The sequence below is a fragment of the Fundulus heteroclitus genome, chromosome 4 (genome assembly GCF_011125445.2).
Source record: "Fundulus heteroclitus isolate FHET01 chromosome 4, MU-UCD_Fhet_4.1, whole genome shotgun sequence".
In the NCBI taxonomy this organism is placed as follows: domain Eukaryota; kingdom Metazoa; phylum Chordata; class Actinopteri; order Cyprinodontiformes; family Fundulidae; genus Fundulus; species Fundulus heteroclitus.
In genome coordinates, this window is record NC_046364.1 from 5152155 (window position 1) to 5171521 (window position 19367).

Below are 19367 nucleotides of genomic sequence, written 5' to 3' on the forward strand. Positions count from 1 at the left end.
GTTCCCAGGTTTCCCAACACAGAGCCAAGCATTTGGTATTTTATCTTGGCAAAAGAGCAGCAGCCTGCAGACATGGAAGCCAGTAAGAGAAGCAGACTAGAAATAGAACAGAATACAAAATCATAAATCCGTTCTGTGGAAGTAAAAATTCTGTGGAGTTTCACAGCTGCAGGACCGTTGGGTAAATGTTGGGTCTCCGTTAATGGCATCATGTATGTGTTGTTCCGGTTTTAACCACTAGGTGTCATTATTACTTATTATTACTTTAAGTATGATAATAAAAGAAGACAAGTAGGTTTGGTTTATACATTTTTTATAAAAAAAAAAATCAGTTAAGAAGATTGCATTAAACACTGGCGTAACAAATAGGGCTCTGTTCATTTTGTGACATTTTATCACCAAGGAAACTACACTTTATAATCATCTCTTTGAACAAAACATTAATTAATAAAGCCAATTTTACAAAAGGGGTATATACAGTAGAAATAAAAAAATAAAATAACTTGCTGAAACTTTCTATAGCAGTGGCATCATTATCCAAACCTTTTCAACATTCCACTTCTGTGTACACCTCATCAACCTCTTATTACATCTTCTTCAGCTGTCTTACAGCACCACTCTTCACTACCATTATATTTTTTTCCAATTTGTCTTTCTTAAGTTTACATCCTGGTTACAAACTCAAGTGGTATTAGATGTCGTTATTAGTACTGAGGTTTAGTGCTCCCGTACTTGGCAAGGGTTAGGGTCAGGTCAAACTCAAAACACAATAACAGAATTGACAAATCCAGTTTATATCAATTTAAATTGACAAGTAAATACACTTTTACATATAAATGTGTTTCTAAACTAAATATCAGCCCCAATAATAGAACTTACTTAACTTAACTTGTGCTTAGAATAACATCAAGCTGAGCTAAAGCTAAATGCTAAAGTAGTATTAGCATTTCCACATTCCTAGAACCTTAAAAGATCAATTTTTTCTTGCCCCACAATCTAATGTGAATCACAAGTGAAGAATTAATAATTAACATGACATAAATAACTTCACAACAATGAGTCTGAAGCTCGTCTAAGCTCCAATGTTTTTGCTGTGGTCATCCCAACAGCTTTTTAAAAATCTCTTTTAAATTTCATATTATATTATAAAACAGTTTATTGTATTTTTAAATTTCATTGCCAATCCATATATGTTTATGACATTTAAATCAAATTCTAAGACCTTTGTCATGGCTAACAAAAATCAAGCACCTGTTTTTGCCCATTTCAAACCCTCATTGGGTGCCACCAACTTTTCATTCACTTCCCCATTTCACAAACTTAAAAGTATTGTTACAAGTCATTTCAACTTCATTCGACTGAGTTTCCTTCTTTCACAAAAACTTTATCCTGTTAATCCAGGAATGTAAAAGCCCTTTTTATCACAAATACAATCTGCCAGTCTATAACACACACAAAGCTTTTTTATTTTAGAAAAATAGAAAAGTGGAACATGACAATTTGTCTATAATATATTCGTTCCAAATCATTTCTATGGCATTATTAACAGAAAAAAACAGAATCTACCAATTAAAACTGCTGCAGAGTAACTGCTCTGACCTTTACTTTTTTTAGCTTTTCCAAATTTAGTAGCTCTTAAACTTGCATTCAAAGTATGAAATCTTTGAGTACCTAGAATAGCCTATCATTCTTTTTTGCAGTTATTGCAGCAACATGTAATTTAATAAAATGTAACTTGCTCAAACAACATAAACCATAATTGTTTATGGCATACGTTGTTTGACGTACAGTTTAACTCTTTCTTTGTGACTTTCTAGAATTTCTCATAGTAAATTTTTAAAAGTGATTACATTTCGAACGCCAGAATTAAAACAAGTATTTGAAATGTGGTTATCAAACTGAGTATTTTTATTACCATTATCCCCTCTATAAAATGCCCTTTGTGATTTAGTAAAATCATCTTCCAATATTCTATTATCGCTATATATTTTTCTGTAAATATAAAAGTATTTAAACTCACATTTTCCAAGTAGTTATTCCTTTGTGATTATAAACCAGTACCTGGCAAATTTTCATTTTCTGGTAAATCACCTATAGAATAAATCACATCATCCCTGAGCCTCATCATCGGTATTTTTAGTGGGACCAAATCCTTTGGCTGTTCTGTTGAAATCCTTGCGCTCATCTTCCTGAGATTTGCGTTTTATCAGCCCTATTTCAAAAGCTGCTGCTATTTTAGTCATTGGCTTTTCTGCTGCTTCCTTTAGCTTCCTGGCATCAAAGCGAGGGCTGTACAGTAAAATTGGAAGCCGCTTGACAAATGATGGCACCACTGCCTGATCATCTTTCGAGGACTTCTTCTTGTCTGAATCTTTCTTGCTGGAATTGATTTGGTGCATGATTTTTTCTTTGGTTGAGAACATTTGAAAGAGGAGAGCATCCCACATCTTTAATGCCTTGGGCCCCTCTTTGTTTTGAAGAACCTCCTGGTTCATATCCTGGTCAGCAAGCGGCATGTCCATGACCTTATCGGTTATTCCGTCACTCTCCACAGCAGTGACTTGAGGTTTGTCCCCCGGATCAGGAAACTTAGGTTCCTCTGGCTCGACAACCATGTGCTTTTTCAGCCGTGTCCATCCACTGAGCTTCCCCTTCAGACCTTTTGGCTTCTGGATTGTTTTTTGCTCAATGGAAGATGCTGATGTTCCTTCCGGTTCCAACTTTTTCTTAGTAACCGAAGATGCAATTGATGTCGTTGACTTCATGAAGGACTCGGCAGCTGGAGTTCCCTTTGATGTACTTATTACCTCCTTCAGAATATCCGTGTCCTTGAGTCCAGTTTTTAGCGGAGATGATGGTGATGTTCCTCTGTTTGGAGATGGAGCTTTTACTGAGACTGAGGCCTGAGGCAGAGAGGCAGGAGTGGCAGAATCAATCACAGCATCTTTGACTATGGACGGTTTCATGATAGTGTCTGCTGCTGGCTTTTCATGGGAACCATTCGCTAGTGGTTCCTCATTATTCAAGTGCGAGCTAACCTGGATCGGACTGGTGACATACTTTGTGAAAGACTCTGGTTTTATTAGTGAGGGTTTAGTTTCTGCAACAGCAGAGGAGGGTCTTGATTCTACTAGCTGAATAGAAGGTTTTTCTTTTAAAGTAGACACAGTATTTAAAACTGAGTCAGCGTGTTGGCTACTTTTAGTAATTACTGAGGAGAGAGTTTCTTCTTTATATAGGTTTGAAAATTGGTTTGTTTTTATGTTTTCCACTTGGGAATGTATTTTTTTCTCAGAGACTGAAGAGTCATTAACAGGAGCTATTTTAGTGTCTGGTTTTAAGATGTTTTCTTTGACTGACTTCTCATGCTGTTGAGTTGCACTGTTGGGAGTAATATTTTGAAATGGTGCACTCGGTGACTGTTTTGGTTGTTTCATAGTAACTGCTAGCAGGTTTGTTTCTGTCAAATCATCCAAAGACTCAGAACTTTGAAAGGACTGGGGTAATGTAGGGGTAAATTGTTTGGGTGTATAACACACCCTTGGCTCAAGCAACGGGGAAGCTCTTAATGAAGCCCACGGTTTATTTGTAACTGGTGGACTACAAGGGACTTTGAAATCTTTGGTAGATTCTTTAAGAGGTTGGACGAGTTTAGTAGAGTCACTATTTAGGGCAGCTAATGGGAAGGAGTGTGGATTCTTAGTAAATTCATTGGTTTGAGTTGTTGGAGGGTCATTGACAGTAATAAACTGTTGAGATGTGTTTTCAGCCAAAGTTATTTGATTTGGCTTCAAAGGTTGTGTATTTTCTTGCTGAACACTAATACCAAATGTGTTAGACTTAGTCTGACCTGATGCAATGGACATCTGAGCCTTCATTGGGGATGTTAAAGGATTTTTGGTTTTCAATGATGGACTTGCTAGGCCTTTATGATCCATAACTGGCTCAGTAACTGAATAGTTCTCTTTTACTGCAGCTTTTATAATTTGGTGCAAGGGTATATTTATTGATTTGTTCACATGCTGAAGGTTTGGAGCCAGTTTATCCCCAAGAGGCCCAATAACTGATATTTGATTCATTGGAGGCTTTGCTGCAGATTGACTCTCTGATCTGTTTGATTTTATTCGTGGACTTTTTGGTGGAACTTGCCTCATCGTTGGGGTAGAGCGTGCCGCATTTATACTAGTTGGTGGAGTATTTAGTGGTGGTTTAACAGTCATTGCTGATTCTGCTAAAGCTGAACTAGAAGAAGTTTCCATGTGAAGTTTGTGTGGAATTGTATTTTCAGTTGATAGAATATTGTTCATATTGTTGAGGAAACTGATGTTTGATTGGGCGGTCAAGTACTGAGAAGCTCCAGCTTGTGTAGAGAAAGTTGTGTTTACAGAAGTTTTAAGTTGGCTTCCAGGAAGCTTATCTGATAATTTAGATGTGCTTATTGGCATGCTCAGGTTCCCTGTTTGCTTTGGTTCAAAGCTTTCTGTTGTGGTGTTCGTTGAAGAAAAACGTGGATCCACTTGAGTGGTTAGACTATTTTTTGCAGGTTGTGCAGACATTTTTGTAAATGTGTTTGAAGTTGCACAATCATTTTCTACCCTCACAGCTTGACTTTGGAAATGCCATTCCATGTTATTTTGTGTTTCTACAGATACAGTTGCAGGTATAATTCCTAGCTTTTCTAACTCTTTTGTTGGCACATGCGTTTGGTTTGTCATTATTGGATGATTAATATTGGTTGTGGTTCCAAATATGGCATGGGGTTTTGATTCTGTGGTAGGTTTACTAGATAAAATATTTCCAGCAGGTATATTCATTAAATTTGATGGTAGCGAATTAAAGTTGTTTTTTGGACCAACTTGTGTTTCTGCACTGTGCGGATGCATAATTCTTGTGCTTATCTTTGGTGAGGATACTGTGCAGATATCGTATTGCCCAGAGCAAACAGATGCTGTAACAGGCTCATGCGGGAGCGTCAACCCTTTGGTAGGGATGTGTGGCTCTGTGGACACTTTTTCTGGGAATTGCAGCTGGATGTTTGTACTATCATGAGTGTGCTCTGTATTTACAGGTACTGCAGACAAGGTATTTCCCACATTTGTTTTATTTGGTAGAATATCGCTTTTGCTTTGCTTAATTTGGCATTTGATCTCATTATCATGTTTGTCAGGAATACCTTCATTTATTTTACTAGAAAGGGGGATTCCTGAAAGCAGTTTAGTAGGCTCTTTACCCAAAATGGCTGTGCAATTCAAAATTTTGCTTTCTGGGAATTTACCCTGTACTTGAGAAACGTTTGCTTCACAGTCTGCTGCTTTCATTATAGAGTTGGCAGCAGGTTGAAGACTGACGCAGTTGGGCAATGATGGACTGACCTTAATATGATCTATTTCAATTTTTCCTGTTTGCTCGTCTAGATTTGTAAGCTTAGATACTGCAATGCAGTTTTTATCAGACACGAAATGAGTTTGATCAAGATTTGATAGTTTTTGGGCAACATCTACCTCTTTTGATTTAAGTTGCCATTCTGTATTTAACTCTTTGACCAAAGGTGAGGAGTAAATCTTTGAGCCCAGGCTGTCGGTAGGATTTGCAGCTGTTTTTTGCCCTGCCTCTACTGAAAACTGCACCGGTTGCTTTGTGTGTACCTCACCTGCTTTAGGTATTGGTATTGGAGCCTCTGAATATGAGGCTTTTGATGTAGATGCATCACTTGTGGGTTGTAGTATTGTTTTCTGTGCCAATCCAAAGTGAAGGTTGGGTTTTATTGTTTCCACTGTAGATGTTTTTACTGACTCTATTCCGACATTTTGAGTTCCAGTCCAACTTTCTCCTGTGATATCATCGCTGCAGTGTCTCAACATCCTTCCATCTGGAACCTCTGAGTGAGACGATTGTTCTTCATGACTCACGGAAGTTAGATCCTCCAGTCCATTATAATGTTTTTCTTGCTTTGAGACGTCAGAGTCATCCACAGGTTTCTCTGAGTGGTTTGCGTTGGCATTTTCATCAATGAGGGGATCTGCAGCACTGTGTTGCGATGTACTTGTCCTTATTCCACCATAGGCAGCATACTCAACTGGGGTCAGTCCATAGTATGTAGAACGTGATTTAGGCTTTGAGCTCGCTAATGACATTTGTGTCTCTAAAAGTGAGCTCAAAGACTTGCGTGCCTCCACTACAGGAGGACGATAAGGGGAGGACACAGGGCTTGGACCTCGTATTGAGACTGAGGGTGTAGGGCTACGATCTATTGGTGCAGAAATAAATGATGGTACCTTTGGTAGAGATGGAGCTTTGTCTGTCTTTGGTTTAGCAAACGGTGTTATTGTAGATTTAAGCACAGGAAATTCTGGCATATTTATATTATCTCTGTCGTATGGCTCACAACTGACCAAACTTAGATTCATTGTACTCTTTTGTGTATTGGGAGTCTCAGTCTCCCTATACATCTTTTGCTGTTTGATGAAAGTTGCGTTATTGTCATCAGGTTGCTTTTGTTCTTCAGTCCCAGTTGGAGGTTTACCCAAAGACCAAGCTGGAACAGCCGAATTGTCTTTGTGTGACTCTTTCTTAATAAAGGGCGGTTGTAAATCTTGTAAGGAGTTGAAAGCAGGGTTAACAGTGGGTATAGGTGGGCTGGGTTTTGATATTTCAAAAATAGGAGTTGATATTTGAGCTGATGTGTAAGCCAAAGGAAGTGGTCTCACACTCTGGATCCAAGCTGAAGACAGTTCCTGATCAGCATTCACTGATGGCACGGACGCTTTCTGACTGAATCCTGCTGAAACCGAGGTTCCTTGATGGGTTGTGTTCATAAATGTGAGATCCTGGACAGAGAAAGGTTTGGAGATTTCATAAAATGTTGCTTTAGATGTATAAATCTTAGCTTGCATTGCTTCAATGCTTGGGTCTTTCACTGCATCAACAAGAGATATTTTTGAAGCAGTTATTTCAGAAGGCATCTGTCGAAGAGCACCGTTGCCAGTGATGCTTGCTGTGTTAGTTCTAGTTAATGTCTGTCTCTGAAAGTCCTCCTTTATATTAACGTCTGTCTCCCTCTGGCTGGGAATGAATGGTTGTGTATGATTGTTTGAAACTGATGGGGGCATTTGAACCTGAGATGGATCTGCAATGTGAGAAGGTGCTAGGCCTGGCCCGCAGTTGGAGGCTGCTGTGGATAGGGTCAGGCTGTGGGTCGATATTTTTGGGCTGCATTGCGACATAGCAACTGGAGAGACTGTTGTGACTGACCCATGGGTATTTGATGTCATGTTGAAAGCTGGGGGAAGACATGGTGCAGAAACCTGCTCATGTAGTGCTGAAGATGTCAAAGGTGGAACTATGAAGGGGGAAGCATCATCAAATAGGAAAGAGGAGCATTCATACAGCGGAGCCACTTGCGGTTCAGAGGTCCTGATCCCAGCAGGGTGGGATGGAGGGTGAAAGCTGTTAGTTTGTACATTGGGACTGCTCTCAGGATGAGGGAATGCGGGTACAGAGTGATCGTAGAAAGAGCCGAAGGGAAAACCAGAGACACAGGAGTCAGCAATGTAGACTGACTCTGGTGTCCTTGGCGGGCTGCACTGGTCACTGTGTTCTAGGTCTGTGCTTGCTTCGTTGACAGGCGACAAACAGGAGCGGAAGGGGATCGGCGTCTGAGAAAGGCTGCCTTTTTTCTTGACCCTCTTCTTCTTGAGTTTCTGAAGCCTTGCGTTGTCTTTGCCCGGTTTTGGCAGTAAAGGGGGAGGGTACTGCTGCGAAAGGTCGGGGTCCAACCCGTTAGTGTAATAAACCTCCATCAGCATTGCACGTTCCTACCAGAGGGATGACACACAACAGCAGGTTTATTGTCCACCAGAAATGTGAAGGAGACCATGATAAAATAATCACAGCAGGAATTAATGCCACTTGAGTAGTTTCATGTTCAGTCATTAGGTGACTGAAAACAGATATTCTGTCCAAATAATCATCTGATTTTCTGATGTTGAATAAAAACACTTAGTATAATAGTTTAAATGACAATAAAGTCTTTATTCTTCTTTCACAGCTGGACAATTCTTTGAAGATTTGTAAAACATTTGTTTGGAATATTGGATTACAAGCCACTGTCTCTTGACCATTCTCTCTTTGTCGAACTATATCCTGGACAAACACCTAAATCCTTGCTTTGTTTTGTTTTGTGACTGAAATCCTTATGTACTCATTGTATCTTTGAATAAATCTGAATAAAATGGTTCCTACGGTTTGATTTCTTTATCCCTCCTCTGTTAGAAATTTTTATTATCGTGAGGTACAATCGTCTTCTTCTACAGGCTCCCAGTATAGGATTCAGCTGCTTACTGGGTTTACAGATGTAACCCCTGCCAATGGCTCGAAGACAAGTTGGCCACTGAAAACTATGAGATCTTATAACCCCAGATTATTTTCCTGGGTCAAAATACTGTATCTTAATTAGGTCCTGAACAGCCTCCATGAAGCATCTGAATTAGAAACAGAATGATATCTAAAGATGTCATTTTCTTAGAGTAGGTCTGCTTTGAAATGATGTCAGACCTTTTATTAAGATAGTCTTCTTAGGAAATTGGCACGTTTAAAAATTATCTCTGCTGTAAATAGAAAAGAACCCGAAGCAAGATGGCTGGAAAATACAGGAGGGTGATTTGGTTTATTCAGTAAGGATGGTGTATTCAAGTGATTAAAATGACACAATTAGACCAAATGTACTGGTCTATGTCATTACATAGACAAATATGTTGTAGTTAGTTGATATGAAATGTAAAAAACAGATGTATAAATTGTAAGTTACTCTGGCTCGCTAATGTCAACCTGGAGCATAGGCTGAACACATCCCTTCCTCTAAGGCTTCTCCATACTAAAACACTGACTGCATAATAAACCTTTTCTACTGCAACTGCACCACTGACCTGCAAAAAAAAACATTTGTTAAAGTGAAACAATTTTTTATACATTTTTCAAAATAATGTAATTAAAAGCTCATAAGCAAATGAGTAAAAACCATAACAACTGCTCCATTTTGCCTTATCTATAGATTTATTCTTACGGGTTACTTTCGGTAAATTACAAATTGCTTTTCTAGAATGTTACATTTCACAACTTACCCATAGCGGTTTAAATGTTATGTGAAAGTTTACACAGTGATCCGACTGGGGTGTGAACTTAAACAACCATGCAAAGATCATCTCTACCACCACCAATTAACTCTGGAGCCGTTTGTTTGTGGTGTGAATGCAATCTGACCTCAATCAGACACAGCTCCCAGGTTTTCCCCAAACGCCCTGTAGCCCAGGTATGCATCAACAAAGGCTGTGCATGTTTTTTATAACCCATTCAGTCCTATGCAACTTTCAAGATATCTTTTCAAAATCCATTTGGTATACTGGTCCGATCAATTTGCTTGAAATATTAACTACAAAAAAAACTATTAAGGAGAATACATTTCCCATGTTTTCAACTAGTTAGGAACACCACATCAATTTCAATTTATATTTGCTTCTCCCACATCTGACCAATAAAGAGGCAGAAGTTATCACATGGTTCGTGGTGACAGGTTTTGGCTCGGTTGGAGTTCTCCTTGTGAAATAATCCAAAGTAAACAACTATAGATTTGAAAACAGCGCAAGTTTCTTAACTTCTGTAAAAGTAACCTGTTAGGCCCATGAAAGGTATGTGCTGTAAGTTTTGAAAAGTAACCTAGAAATTGTGGGTAGATTTTGGAAAGTAAACGGCGATCTCTACAAATACTGCTCAGGTTTTGTGTAATTAATCTGAGTACTGCATAAACCGCTTAAAGTAACTATTAAGTTCCAGCAAAGTAGCCTGTTAATTATGGAAATTAATATCAAAGATCCAGAAAGCAAATTCTTTAGCCTCCTAGAAAGTATTCACTTTCCTGGAACGTGTGAATTGTACAAAAGTTATATTTTCTTTCCAGGTAAGTTCTAGCAACTCATCTCAAATATGCCCAAAGTAATACTGCCACGATTTCTGAGTGTATTCTTTTGTGTTTGCATTTTGACTATTCCAAAGTCGTGCTTCCTTTAGTTATTTCCTTATGCTTATTATTTTTAGGGGTTTTAGTGTTTGGGATCTGTATGTTTCATTTGATTTTGTTGCTTTCCATTCTGTGTGCATTATGTATAATTTCCTGCTGAATTTCTCCATGTGTTTCCCTTCATTCCCTGTTCATTGGTCTCCTCCCCTCAGCTCATTTGTCTTCATTGGTCTCAGCGGTTTCTCATCTCCTCCTGATCACCTTCCCCTGTTTCTGCCTCACTATTCCCCTTACATTCCTCTGTATTTTACTCCCTGCCTTTCATTTCTCATTTTCTAGTTTTTTCCTTGCCCGATGATCTTTATCCTGAGTTAATTTCTAAGTTTGCACCTTTTAAATTCTTTCTTCCATCATGCAGCTTCCAAGGTCCTGGCTACTATTTGGTCCTGCTAAAACCTCACAGAACATGACAAATATATATATATATATATATATATATATATATATTTAAATATTCTATATATTCTGGGTGTAAGTTCCAGGAAGGTATCTGTTTAATACTGAAAAGAACCTCTAAAATCAAGGAAAACACATACATTATGAATTAAATGAAAGCGGCTGGTAAATTTTGGGCTAAAGACTGGAACTTAACCTGTAATAACCAGAAAGTAATATTTAACTTATGTGAAATATCCTATAAATTATAGATGGGCTCTGGAAAGGAACTTTTAAGAAACTAACAAATAAGTTCTGGAGAGTATCCTCTAAGTCCCAGATGTGTTTAGTAAGAAGATACTGTAGGCTCCATAAAATTATATTAAAGGTTCTTGGTATGAAAACTGACCTATTAGGTCCAGGTAAGTAATCCCTAAGTAATTGGTAATAACCAGAAAGTAACTTCTAAAAGCTTTGTTTTAGGTAAGTTACCAAAGGTAATCATCAAATTCCAGCAAAGTAGCCTGTGAGCCTTAGATATCAGCCTCCATGTTCCAGAAAAGTACAGTTTGTGTCATTTAGCAGTTCTGAAAAATTCTCAAGTGAGGTAAAAGGTTTTTGTTTCGTTTTTTTGTCTTTTTTTATTGCTTTCTCTTCTAAACTTAGAGGTGTATATTCCAAAAAAAAAAGTAAAAAAACTAAACAACTGGACGTGTTTACTGAAGTTTGAAGATGTTTCGCTTAAATTCAAAAAGTCTGAGAAAGCTCACTGGATAGGAAGCGAAACATCTTCAAACTTCAGAAAACAAGTCCAGTTGTTCTGTTTTTTACTTATTTTGGAATGACCGTGACCTGGATGACTGAGAATCTTCACCAGCACTTAGAGATGTATAGATGTTAGAATACACAGACATCCCAGATAATCATATTTTTTTTGTTCTAGTTACAGAAAAGGAAACCAAACAAAAAGTATTTTTGTTTTCTGTACAAAACTTCCTGCATCAAAATAAATACTTTCTAAAGATAAAAGACTAAAACAAACATGTCTAATGGGACATTGACACATCAACACAGTTTAATCAGCTTTTGCTTGAATTATCTTTCTACTTCCTTCATCACTGGAGGTAATTAGAAAACTCAAATTTTTCCAAAATGACAAACTTGTGTTTTGTTTTCAAACGAAGGGGAAAAGCATTCATAGTAAGTAGGCCTTAGAGCAGGTGTTTCCAAAGAGTGGCCCTGGGGCCATTTGTGGCCCAAAGAACCTACGGGCCATGCACCACCTTTTGAACAATGGCACAAATTAAATCAGCTCAGGAGGTTGACGCAGAAATAGTTTAACAAAATTTTGGGTTGCATTTTCATTGATGCAGGCCCTTTCAAAATAGATGCAAACAATTTAAAATCTGTAAAATAATAAATGTGAGAAACAACCTATAGATATAAAACTATGCATCTAGTTAAACATTAGTTTTTTTAATTGACGTGCTGTTGGTCTTGTTGCGCAGAATAATAAAATGATATCTAGACAAATTAAAGAAAATCTTCAACAGCAAACTTTAAGGCCGTTGTATCCTGCTCCCTTTATCAGTTTTTAACTCGGAAAATATGCAAGATACGTTTCATGTTTCACATCCACAATGATTTACAGATTCATTTTTTTTTTTACAGAAATCAGACAACTTTCATTAAAATAAGAATTTAGTTTATTGTTGACAAGTTGAAAAACAATTTTACAATATAATTTATCTTGCTTTTTTTTCATAAATACATTTTTGTGGCTTGCAAGTACTTTTACCTTGACAGTTTTGGCTCGTGTGGCGAAAAGTTTGGACACCAGTGCCTTAGAGTGTCTGTGGGTGGCTCTAGAAGAGATCTGCGGTCTAATTTTAGTGCGATGGAAATAAGAGCAGCACCTGCTGCCTGCTGTCCTGTACTCAGTGGGTCCGCTTCAGTTCTCCTGTAATCAATCTCAGCCTCAAATCCTCTCAGAGCTGTTCTGACTGCGCGCTGAGCCTCGAGTATCCGTGTGAGAATGTCTGTTAAAATTCAACTTAGGTCCTAATCTCCCTGCTTTCTTCTGAGGAGCAGGAGAATTTAACCTTTACAGGATGTTTGGTTTATTTTATGAGTTGAGCCTTGAAAACTCAGAATGCTGAGCTGAAGCAGAAAAACAACTTATTTAACTTAAATACCTTTGAAATATTGCCAGTTTGAAATGCTTTCCTGTTTGTGAGCAAAAGTTTGTCATGGATCCCTGCTGTCAAAGTGACTCCTGTCATCACAGAGACAAAAAGCCCAGCTGCAACATGAGACGGCCCAATTTAAGGCTCTGGGGTTGGACATCTGGGACATTTTCACTCCGGCAGCGCCAAAGAGGAAAGTGTAAGATTAGCTTTGTGTTAAAAGTGGGCCATGACCTCATCCATCTGGTTTTAAAGTGATTCATTAGATTAAATTAATGCTTTTATATATTTATTATGGATCTAAAGTCTTACCTGACCTGGACACTTGTGTTCGCTTGTGTTTTCTTTGATTGGCTGTGAGGGAAATGACACTGATGTTAGAGAGAATCTACCCACATTTGGTCGGTTTAGAGCGCAACAGATTAAAAGGTCAAGAAAAGTTTAAAAATAAAGTTTAAAATTGTCAATGCCGTGCATATTTAGTTAATATCTGATCCATGCTTATATGTATCTGTCTAAAGAGAAGTGTGCTCAAGACATGCAACACATTAGGCGCTTCCTTGCAAGCTCATCCTCCTGAAGACACATCATAATGTGTCATATGCATCAAGCATTTGAGATTAGAAATTGTGCACAAGCTGTTCCCAAACACTACGGCATGTTTGCAGGTCCGCACCTGGTCAATATGTCAGCTTCTTTCATCAGACGCACCAGCAGACTCTTACTTTGTGTGGATTACCTTCAGCTGACGGGAAGAAAAAAAAAAAAAAACTGCTCTTTGCTTGTTAATCCCGGCTCAGAGTGCCACAGGGCCGCCTCATCCTGAAGTCAACTGGAGCCTTGGGGAGCGAGCAGCGGTGCCTGCAGACACTCCAAAAATAAAGCTGTTGCCTTCAGTGTGTGTTGCCCGGGCAGATGGGGGTTTCCAGGCCACCTGAGACGGCGGAGGTGCAACCCCTACAGGCGGATGATGGCCACCTCCACCTGGAGGAAGGTGGTCGGAAGTGTAGCAGCTCAGAAGCTTCAGCGGGATAAAAGGTTCTGATCGCCCCCGCAATCAGAACCAGGTCTTGACTGATATGGAACCTCCTATTTAGACATTTAAATCTATTCTCATAACAAAACAATTATGCAGAGAAGATTTAGACAGGTGATTATGGAAACGATAAAATAAACTAATCCTACAAACACTTTGTCTCAGTGACAACAACCACTTCACCCTGTAAATAGGTTCAGTTTATGGCTCTGAATCTCTCACAAACAGCAACTTGAATATTTGATGTTTTCCCCCTTCAATGTAGCTGATGATTATTGATTATTGATTAGAGAAGGAATTACCTGTAAAATAATGTCTAAGTTCTTGGTATGATAAAACTGCAGCTTTATTCTTCATTATTCTAAGAACAAAAATACTTTCAGTTGCCTGGTTTGCATAATGTCAGCATCTAAAATACAAGCTTGTATTGAAAACAGTGGCATTAATAAATTATTACATTGTTTTTCAGTGTATCCATAAGCCAACATCTTAATTGTTAGCCATCACACAAAATAGATTTGTTTTATTTAAACCTCTTTTTTCTTCCTAGCTGTTGATGAATACAATCTGTCCCGACTCATACAACCACTAGAGGGCTCTGGGATTTCACTTTATTTCAAATGATGGCCAGTTATGAACACATGAAAGAGGACATTTCATTTCATCCCACTGTACAAATTGTATTGTAAATCAGACTATTTTTTAGTTGATTTCAGTTTTACTTATATATCACTAATTCACAACACGTCATCTCAAGGCCCTTAACAAAACATGTTACTCAAACTAAGCAACACACATTCAATAAAATGTCTTAAGATTTATCAAAACAATAAAATTATCTTAAAACATAGCAAATCTTACATAAAACATTCTGGAGATACAGTTTTTCCCCAAATACATAAATGATGGCAGCCTCTGGCTTTCAGAAAAAGAGTGGCCACAGTAAATGCAATAAAAAATAAAAGATAAATAACACCAGATTTCTGTTTTACTTTCAACTCTATGTTAAATTATTACAGGTCATATTACAGTCAGTGTTTTCTTCCATGGCAAAAAATTCAAAGAGGTTAAACTGTTGTGGAAATGTTTTCATAAGACTTTTGTGTAAAAGTGAGTAGGTTTTAAAGCTTATTTTCAACAGATTGCTGTGTTATTGGGGATGAATGAACTTTGCTTTAAATGTAACTTAAAACAGCTTTCATTATAGTTGAAATTACAATTTAATCCATCCACATGACATTGCAACGGTTTCAGCCCCTGAGGTAGGAAGTGTTGTTGTTTCATTAGCATGATGTGTAATTTGATCTGTATGACGATCTTACTGCAGAGAACTGGATTCAATCGGACAAAACTGGATTACATGAACTTGGAGATTAACTGAAACTCTTTAACATGGCCTCTTATGGGGATTCAAACCTAGGACCTGCTAACTGCAAGGCAACAGTGATCACAACTGTGCCACAATGAAGGCTGTGTAAAAAGAAATATTGATGCTAAAATCATACGCACTTTTCAAAACATATTCTTAAACAAATTATATTTGCCAACTATGTCTGACATTTTGATTAAAAATACCATCCACTGATCAAATGAATGCGTTTGCCTTTGCCTCCTTGGTGGCTCGTAGACTTATAGTCTTACTCTGGAAATCATCTGAACCACCTAAAGTCTCGGTCTGGCTGACTGACTTAATGTTCCTCTTGAAATTAGAAAAAATCAAATACTTTATTAGAGGCTCCACAAGACAATTCCACAGAGTGTGGGACCCTATGATGGTGTACTTTAAAAATCTTAAAAATATAGAGTTACCTCCATAAGCCTATGGAGCCCTGGGATGTAGATATGTGTGTGTATATGTGCATGTATGTATATATGCGTATATGTATGTATATATATAATATAATTGATGATGTCCAATTGTTGTATTATTGACATGTAATGTCCTCCGTTGCCCCCCCCTTTTTTTTTTTTTTTTTTTTTTTTTTTCTGTTGTTGAATGTGGGTGGTTGGGGTTTGGTTGTTAAAAGATAAAACAAATTCAATCCATGTTACTGTACTTTTATGTATCTTACTTTATACTTTCTTGAATAAAAATATATTTAAAAAAAAAAAAATACCAGTCACAAAACTGGGACCTCCTGTTTTTCTGTCAGGAGTTGAAATCAGTAAAATAAAATGATAAATTAATTAATAAATAAATAAATGACACGTGACGACAGCCTAAACACTCTGTTATCTATGAGTGAGTGACAACCTCACGCTAAGAAACTCGTGTGTGGGCAACACAAAAGACACCAAAGTACGGGTAACAGAGTATTAGCCTCAGATTAGAGCTCTTACCATGAAGTGTGTCAGTTCTCCAAGTGTTTCCAAAACCACCTGCATCCCCAGAATGTCTTGCAGGATTTGGGTAAATTATCGCAGCAGTGAATGGAAGCAGCTGAAAGTCCCACTTTTTGAAACTTCTGTGTTTTATTGTACTACAGCTACACACCAACCAATCAGCCATGCCACTCAAACTCCATAAGTACTTCTACAGCTAGTTTTCTCACAGCAACTTGTCCTTTTTCCTCTAAGGTTTACTTTCCATCCATGCTACAGATGTCGTGGTTAGGAGAATTTACTACGCTGGTGTACAATTAGATGCAGTGGTCTGAAAAAGTGTTTGCCTCCTTCCTGATGTCTTTTGTTAACTTGAGCGTTTCAGATCATCAATCAAATTTAAATCAAAGGCAACACAATTGAACACAAACTGGTTTTTACATGGAGGTTTTTATTATTAAGGGAAAAAAAGAACCCAAACTTACATGGCCCTGTGTGAGAAAGCGATTGCCCCCTAAACCTAATAACAGCTTAGGCCACCCTTTAGGAGCAACAACTGCCATCAAGTGTTAAGAGTAACTGCAGCGAGGCCTTTCCAGCGATGTGGAGGAATTTAGCTCCACTCACCTTTGCAGAATTGTAATTCAGCCACATTGGAGGGTTTTTAGGCATGATTGGCCAATTTAAGGTCATACAAAAAGCATCTCAAGAGGATTCAGGTCAGGACTTTGATTAGGCCACTCCACAAGGTCTTCATGTTGGTTTTCTTCAGCCATTGAGAGGTGGACTTGCTGGTGTGTTTTGGATCATTGTCCTGCTGCAGAACCCAAGTTGGTTTGAGCTTGATGTCACAATAAGATGACCGGACATTCTCCTTTAGGACGTTGTTGGTAGACAGCAGAACTCATGGGTCCATTTATCACAGCAAATCTTCCAGGTCCTGCAGCAGCAAAACAACCCCAGACATCACACTACCACCACCATGTTTTGCTGTTTCTATGATGTTCTTTTTCTGAAATGCAATTTTACTTTTACTCCAGGTGAAATGAGACTGACACCTGAAAAGTTAAACTTTTGGCTCATAAACATGGCTTGGACTTGTGGCCTGAGAGTCGAGTCGTATTAACATTTTATGTCATGTAATGACATAAAATGAAAGGCAGCCAGTATGACTGCAGCTGCTGCATGTTTTACTGTCAATGGATGAACTTTCCAGTCAGTCACATTTATGGACTGTTATTGGATGTTAATAGCTCATAATAATCAGTTTGTGTTAGCTGTGCTTCGTAATATAATGACGTTCATCCACATAAATGCCTCTTCAACCAAACGCTATTATTATTAAATTGCTGTTAAGTTGACTAGTTTTACAAGGATACTTCCAGAGGGAATGTTTTTTTTTTAAAAGCTTGTCTGGTTTAGTTTATTCAGAAGTTCATCGCTCTTCTAATTACTTCCTACACATTTTCTTAAACGTTATTTTATAATTTATACCTAAAACTTGAAAATGTTTCCTCTTAGAATTGAGAACAAAGGTTTTAAATTCATCAGTCCACAGAATACTTTCCAAAAAAGTCTTGGGGATCATCAAGATGTGTTCTGGAAAAGATAAAACGACACTTATTGTTGTTTTTGCTAAGCAGAGGTTCTCGTCTTAGACCTCCACCATGCAAGCCATTTCTGCCCGGTCTCCCTCTGATGGTGGAGGCATTGACCTCTGACCTTAACCGAGGCAGCGAGGCCAGCTGTTCTTGGATGTTGTTGTGAGGTCTTTTGTGACCTCCTGAATGATGTATGATGGGTAATTTTGGTCCTGGGAAAGTTCACTGTGACTCTCACTGTGGTTCGCTGGAGTCCTGAAGCTTTAGAAATGACTTTGTAACCCTTACCAGAGTGATAGGCCTCAATTACTTTTTCTCAATTGTTCCTGATTTTTATTTTTTAGGATCTCGGCATGGTGCCTATCTTTTGAGGATCTTTTGGTTTGATTCAATTTACCAGGCAGTTCCTGTTTAAGTGATTTCTTGGTGGATAACAGGTGTGGCAGTAATCAGGTCTGTGTGTGGCTAGAGAAGGTGAACTCAGGTGTGTTAAACCACAGTAAAGTTATGTTTTAATAGCAGGGGACAATCACTTTTTCACACAGGATCATGTCGATTTGGATTTGTTTTTCCCTTGATAATAGTAATATAAGCCATTCATAGTTGGACTGCTTAAGTTTAAGGTCATTTTTGGATAGAGAGTAAAATTCATGTTTCTATTAGGGGCAGGTTATCCATGTACCAAAGCATTAAAGCAACCACCAAGAAGTACACTCCTACCACAAGTTAGAATGTACGTATTAAATGTTTTACTGAAATCTAAGAAGTGGAATCATTTCAGTAATATTTTAAGTAATATTTTCTTGGGAATCATCAAGTTGTTGGTTTTTTTTTTGGCAAATGTGAGACGAGCCTGCAATGCACTTGAATCTGGAGACCGGATGATTAAGCCAATACAGAAATGAGCATTTAAAAAGGTTTATTAGATAAACTGTTTCTGGAACAGGAACTGACGGGAGCGAACTCGGGAACCACTGTGGCGGAGAGCTTAGAAAAACTCAGTATGAATGTGAGAGCACTGAATAAAAGCACCTGACCTTCAAAGACACCGGGAGGTTGCAATGGTTCTGATTGAGTGATTCGAAGGCTCTGTCTGGATGATACGGATCACTGACTGACTGATCCACTTCACGTGGTTGGCTTGCAGGACAGAGGCAGGAGGGGAATCCGATTTCCGGGCTTGGGTCATACACAGAGAGGCAATAAACAGGCTGAGGTTTCCACCAGGGCTGCGGCAAGAGGCAAATCCAGAATACAGGCTTGAGGATCATTAACGGGAGGCACAATCCAGGCAGAGGTATCCGATCAGGGGCAAAGGCAGACAGGCTTGGTCGAGAGGCAAGGCAGGAGGTCAATGTCCAGAATACAAATATCAGGCTGGCAATCAAGGAACGCTGGGTGGTTTACTCACACTTTACTTTTTAGGAATCCGGCAGTTACACACCGGGAGAGGCTGGAACATACAGTTCACTTCCCAGGTGCAGCAACTCCACTTTAATTGGAGTCGGCGCAGGTGTAACTGCCTGAGCGGGAGCAAGGAATGACTTCACAGAGGCTGCAGGCAGGGAGCATTCACACAGGAGCATGTTTTGGCATTCATTTTGGTTCTGTCCGTGGAACTGTCCCATAAGGGACACTTTTCATCAGTCCCTTTTTTGATGTTGAATCACGACAGAGATGTTGAATTGAATTTGAGACTCCAACTTGAATCGCAAAACTAACAGACTTCAGACTCTGCATGAACGTTTCCCTCACAAACATGGCTTGGCCTCGTG

At 38.5% G+C, this 19367-nt stretch overlaps 2 protein-coding genes across 6 annotated transcripts in view; one reads left to right on the forward strand and one right to left on the reverse strand.

Annotated features, from left to right (window-relative positions):
• The window catches only part of LOC105915418 (non-muscle caldesmon), a 33365-nt gene extending 25117 nt beyond the window's left edge, over positions 1–8248 (forward strand). For both annotated transcript variants that reach the window (XM_036135926.1, XM_012849513.3), the window contains exon 15: positions 8048–8248. In XM_036135926.1, the coding sequence (XP_035991819.1) occupies positions 8048–8073 (26 nt within the window). In that variant the 3' untranslated portion in view covers positions 8074–8248. The remainder of the gene's footprint in view (positions 1–8047) is intronic.
• On the reverse strand, positions 297–13655 carry LOC110366635. Of its 4 annotated transcripts, XM_036135925.1 has the most exons (4): positions 13310–13655; positions 12951–12987; positions 5651–7814; positions 2630–2903 (listed from the first exon to the last, which is right to left on the reverse strand). In XM_036135925.1, the coding sequence occupies exons 1-4, from the start codon at positions 13333–13335 to the stop codon at positions 2728–2730; spliced, it is 2403 nt and encodes an 800-aa protein (XP_035991818.1). In that variant the 5' UTR covers positions 13336–13655; the 3' UTR covers positions 2630–2727. The 4 variants fall into 4 exon arrangements, with proteins under 4 accessions (XP_021164629.2, XP_035991817.1, XP_021164627.2 ...); XM_021308954.2 differs by having other exon boundaries at positions 297–7814; positions 12946–12987; positions 13359–13642; XM_036135924.1 differs by having other exon boundaries at positions 297–7814; positions 13310–13642.
• Positions 13656–19367: the final 5712 nt, after the last annotated feature.

Excerpts from the sequence above, each read along its gene's own strand:
- LOC110366635 (XM_036135924.1), bottom strand. The coding sequence starts at position 13,335 with ATGAAAGAAGCTGACATATTGACCAG. Across the intron at positions 12,988-13,309 it reads GAAGCTGACATATTGACCAG|CCAATCAAAGAAAACACAAG; the intron begins GTGCGGACCTGC and ends TTTCCCTCACAG. Across the intron at positions 7,815-12,950 it reads AAGCGAACACAAGTGTCCAG|GAACGTGCAATGCTGATGGA; the intron begins GTCAGGTAAGAC and ends TCCCTCTGGTAG.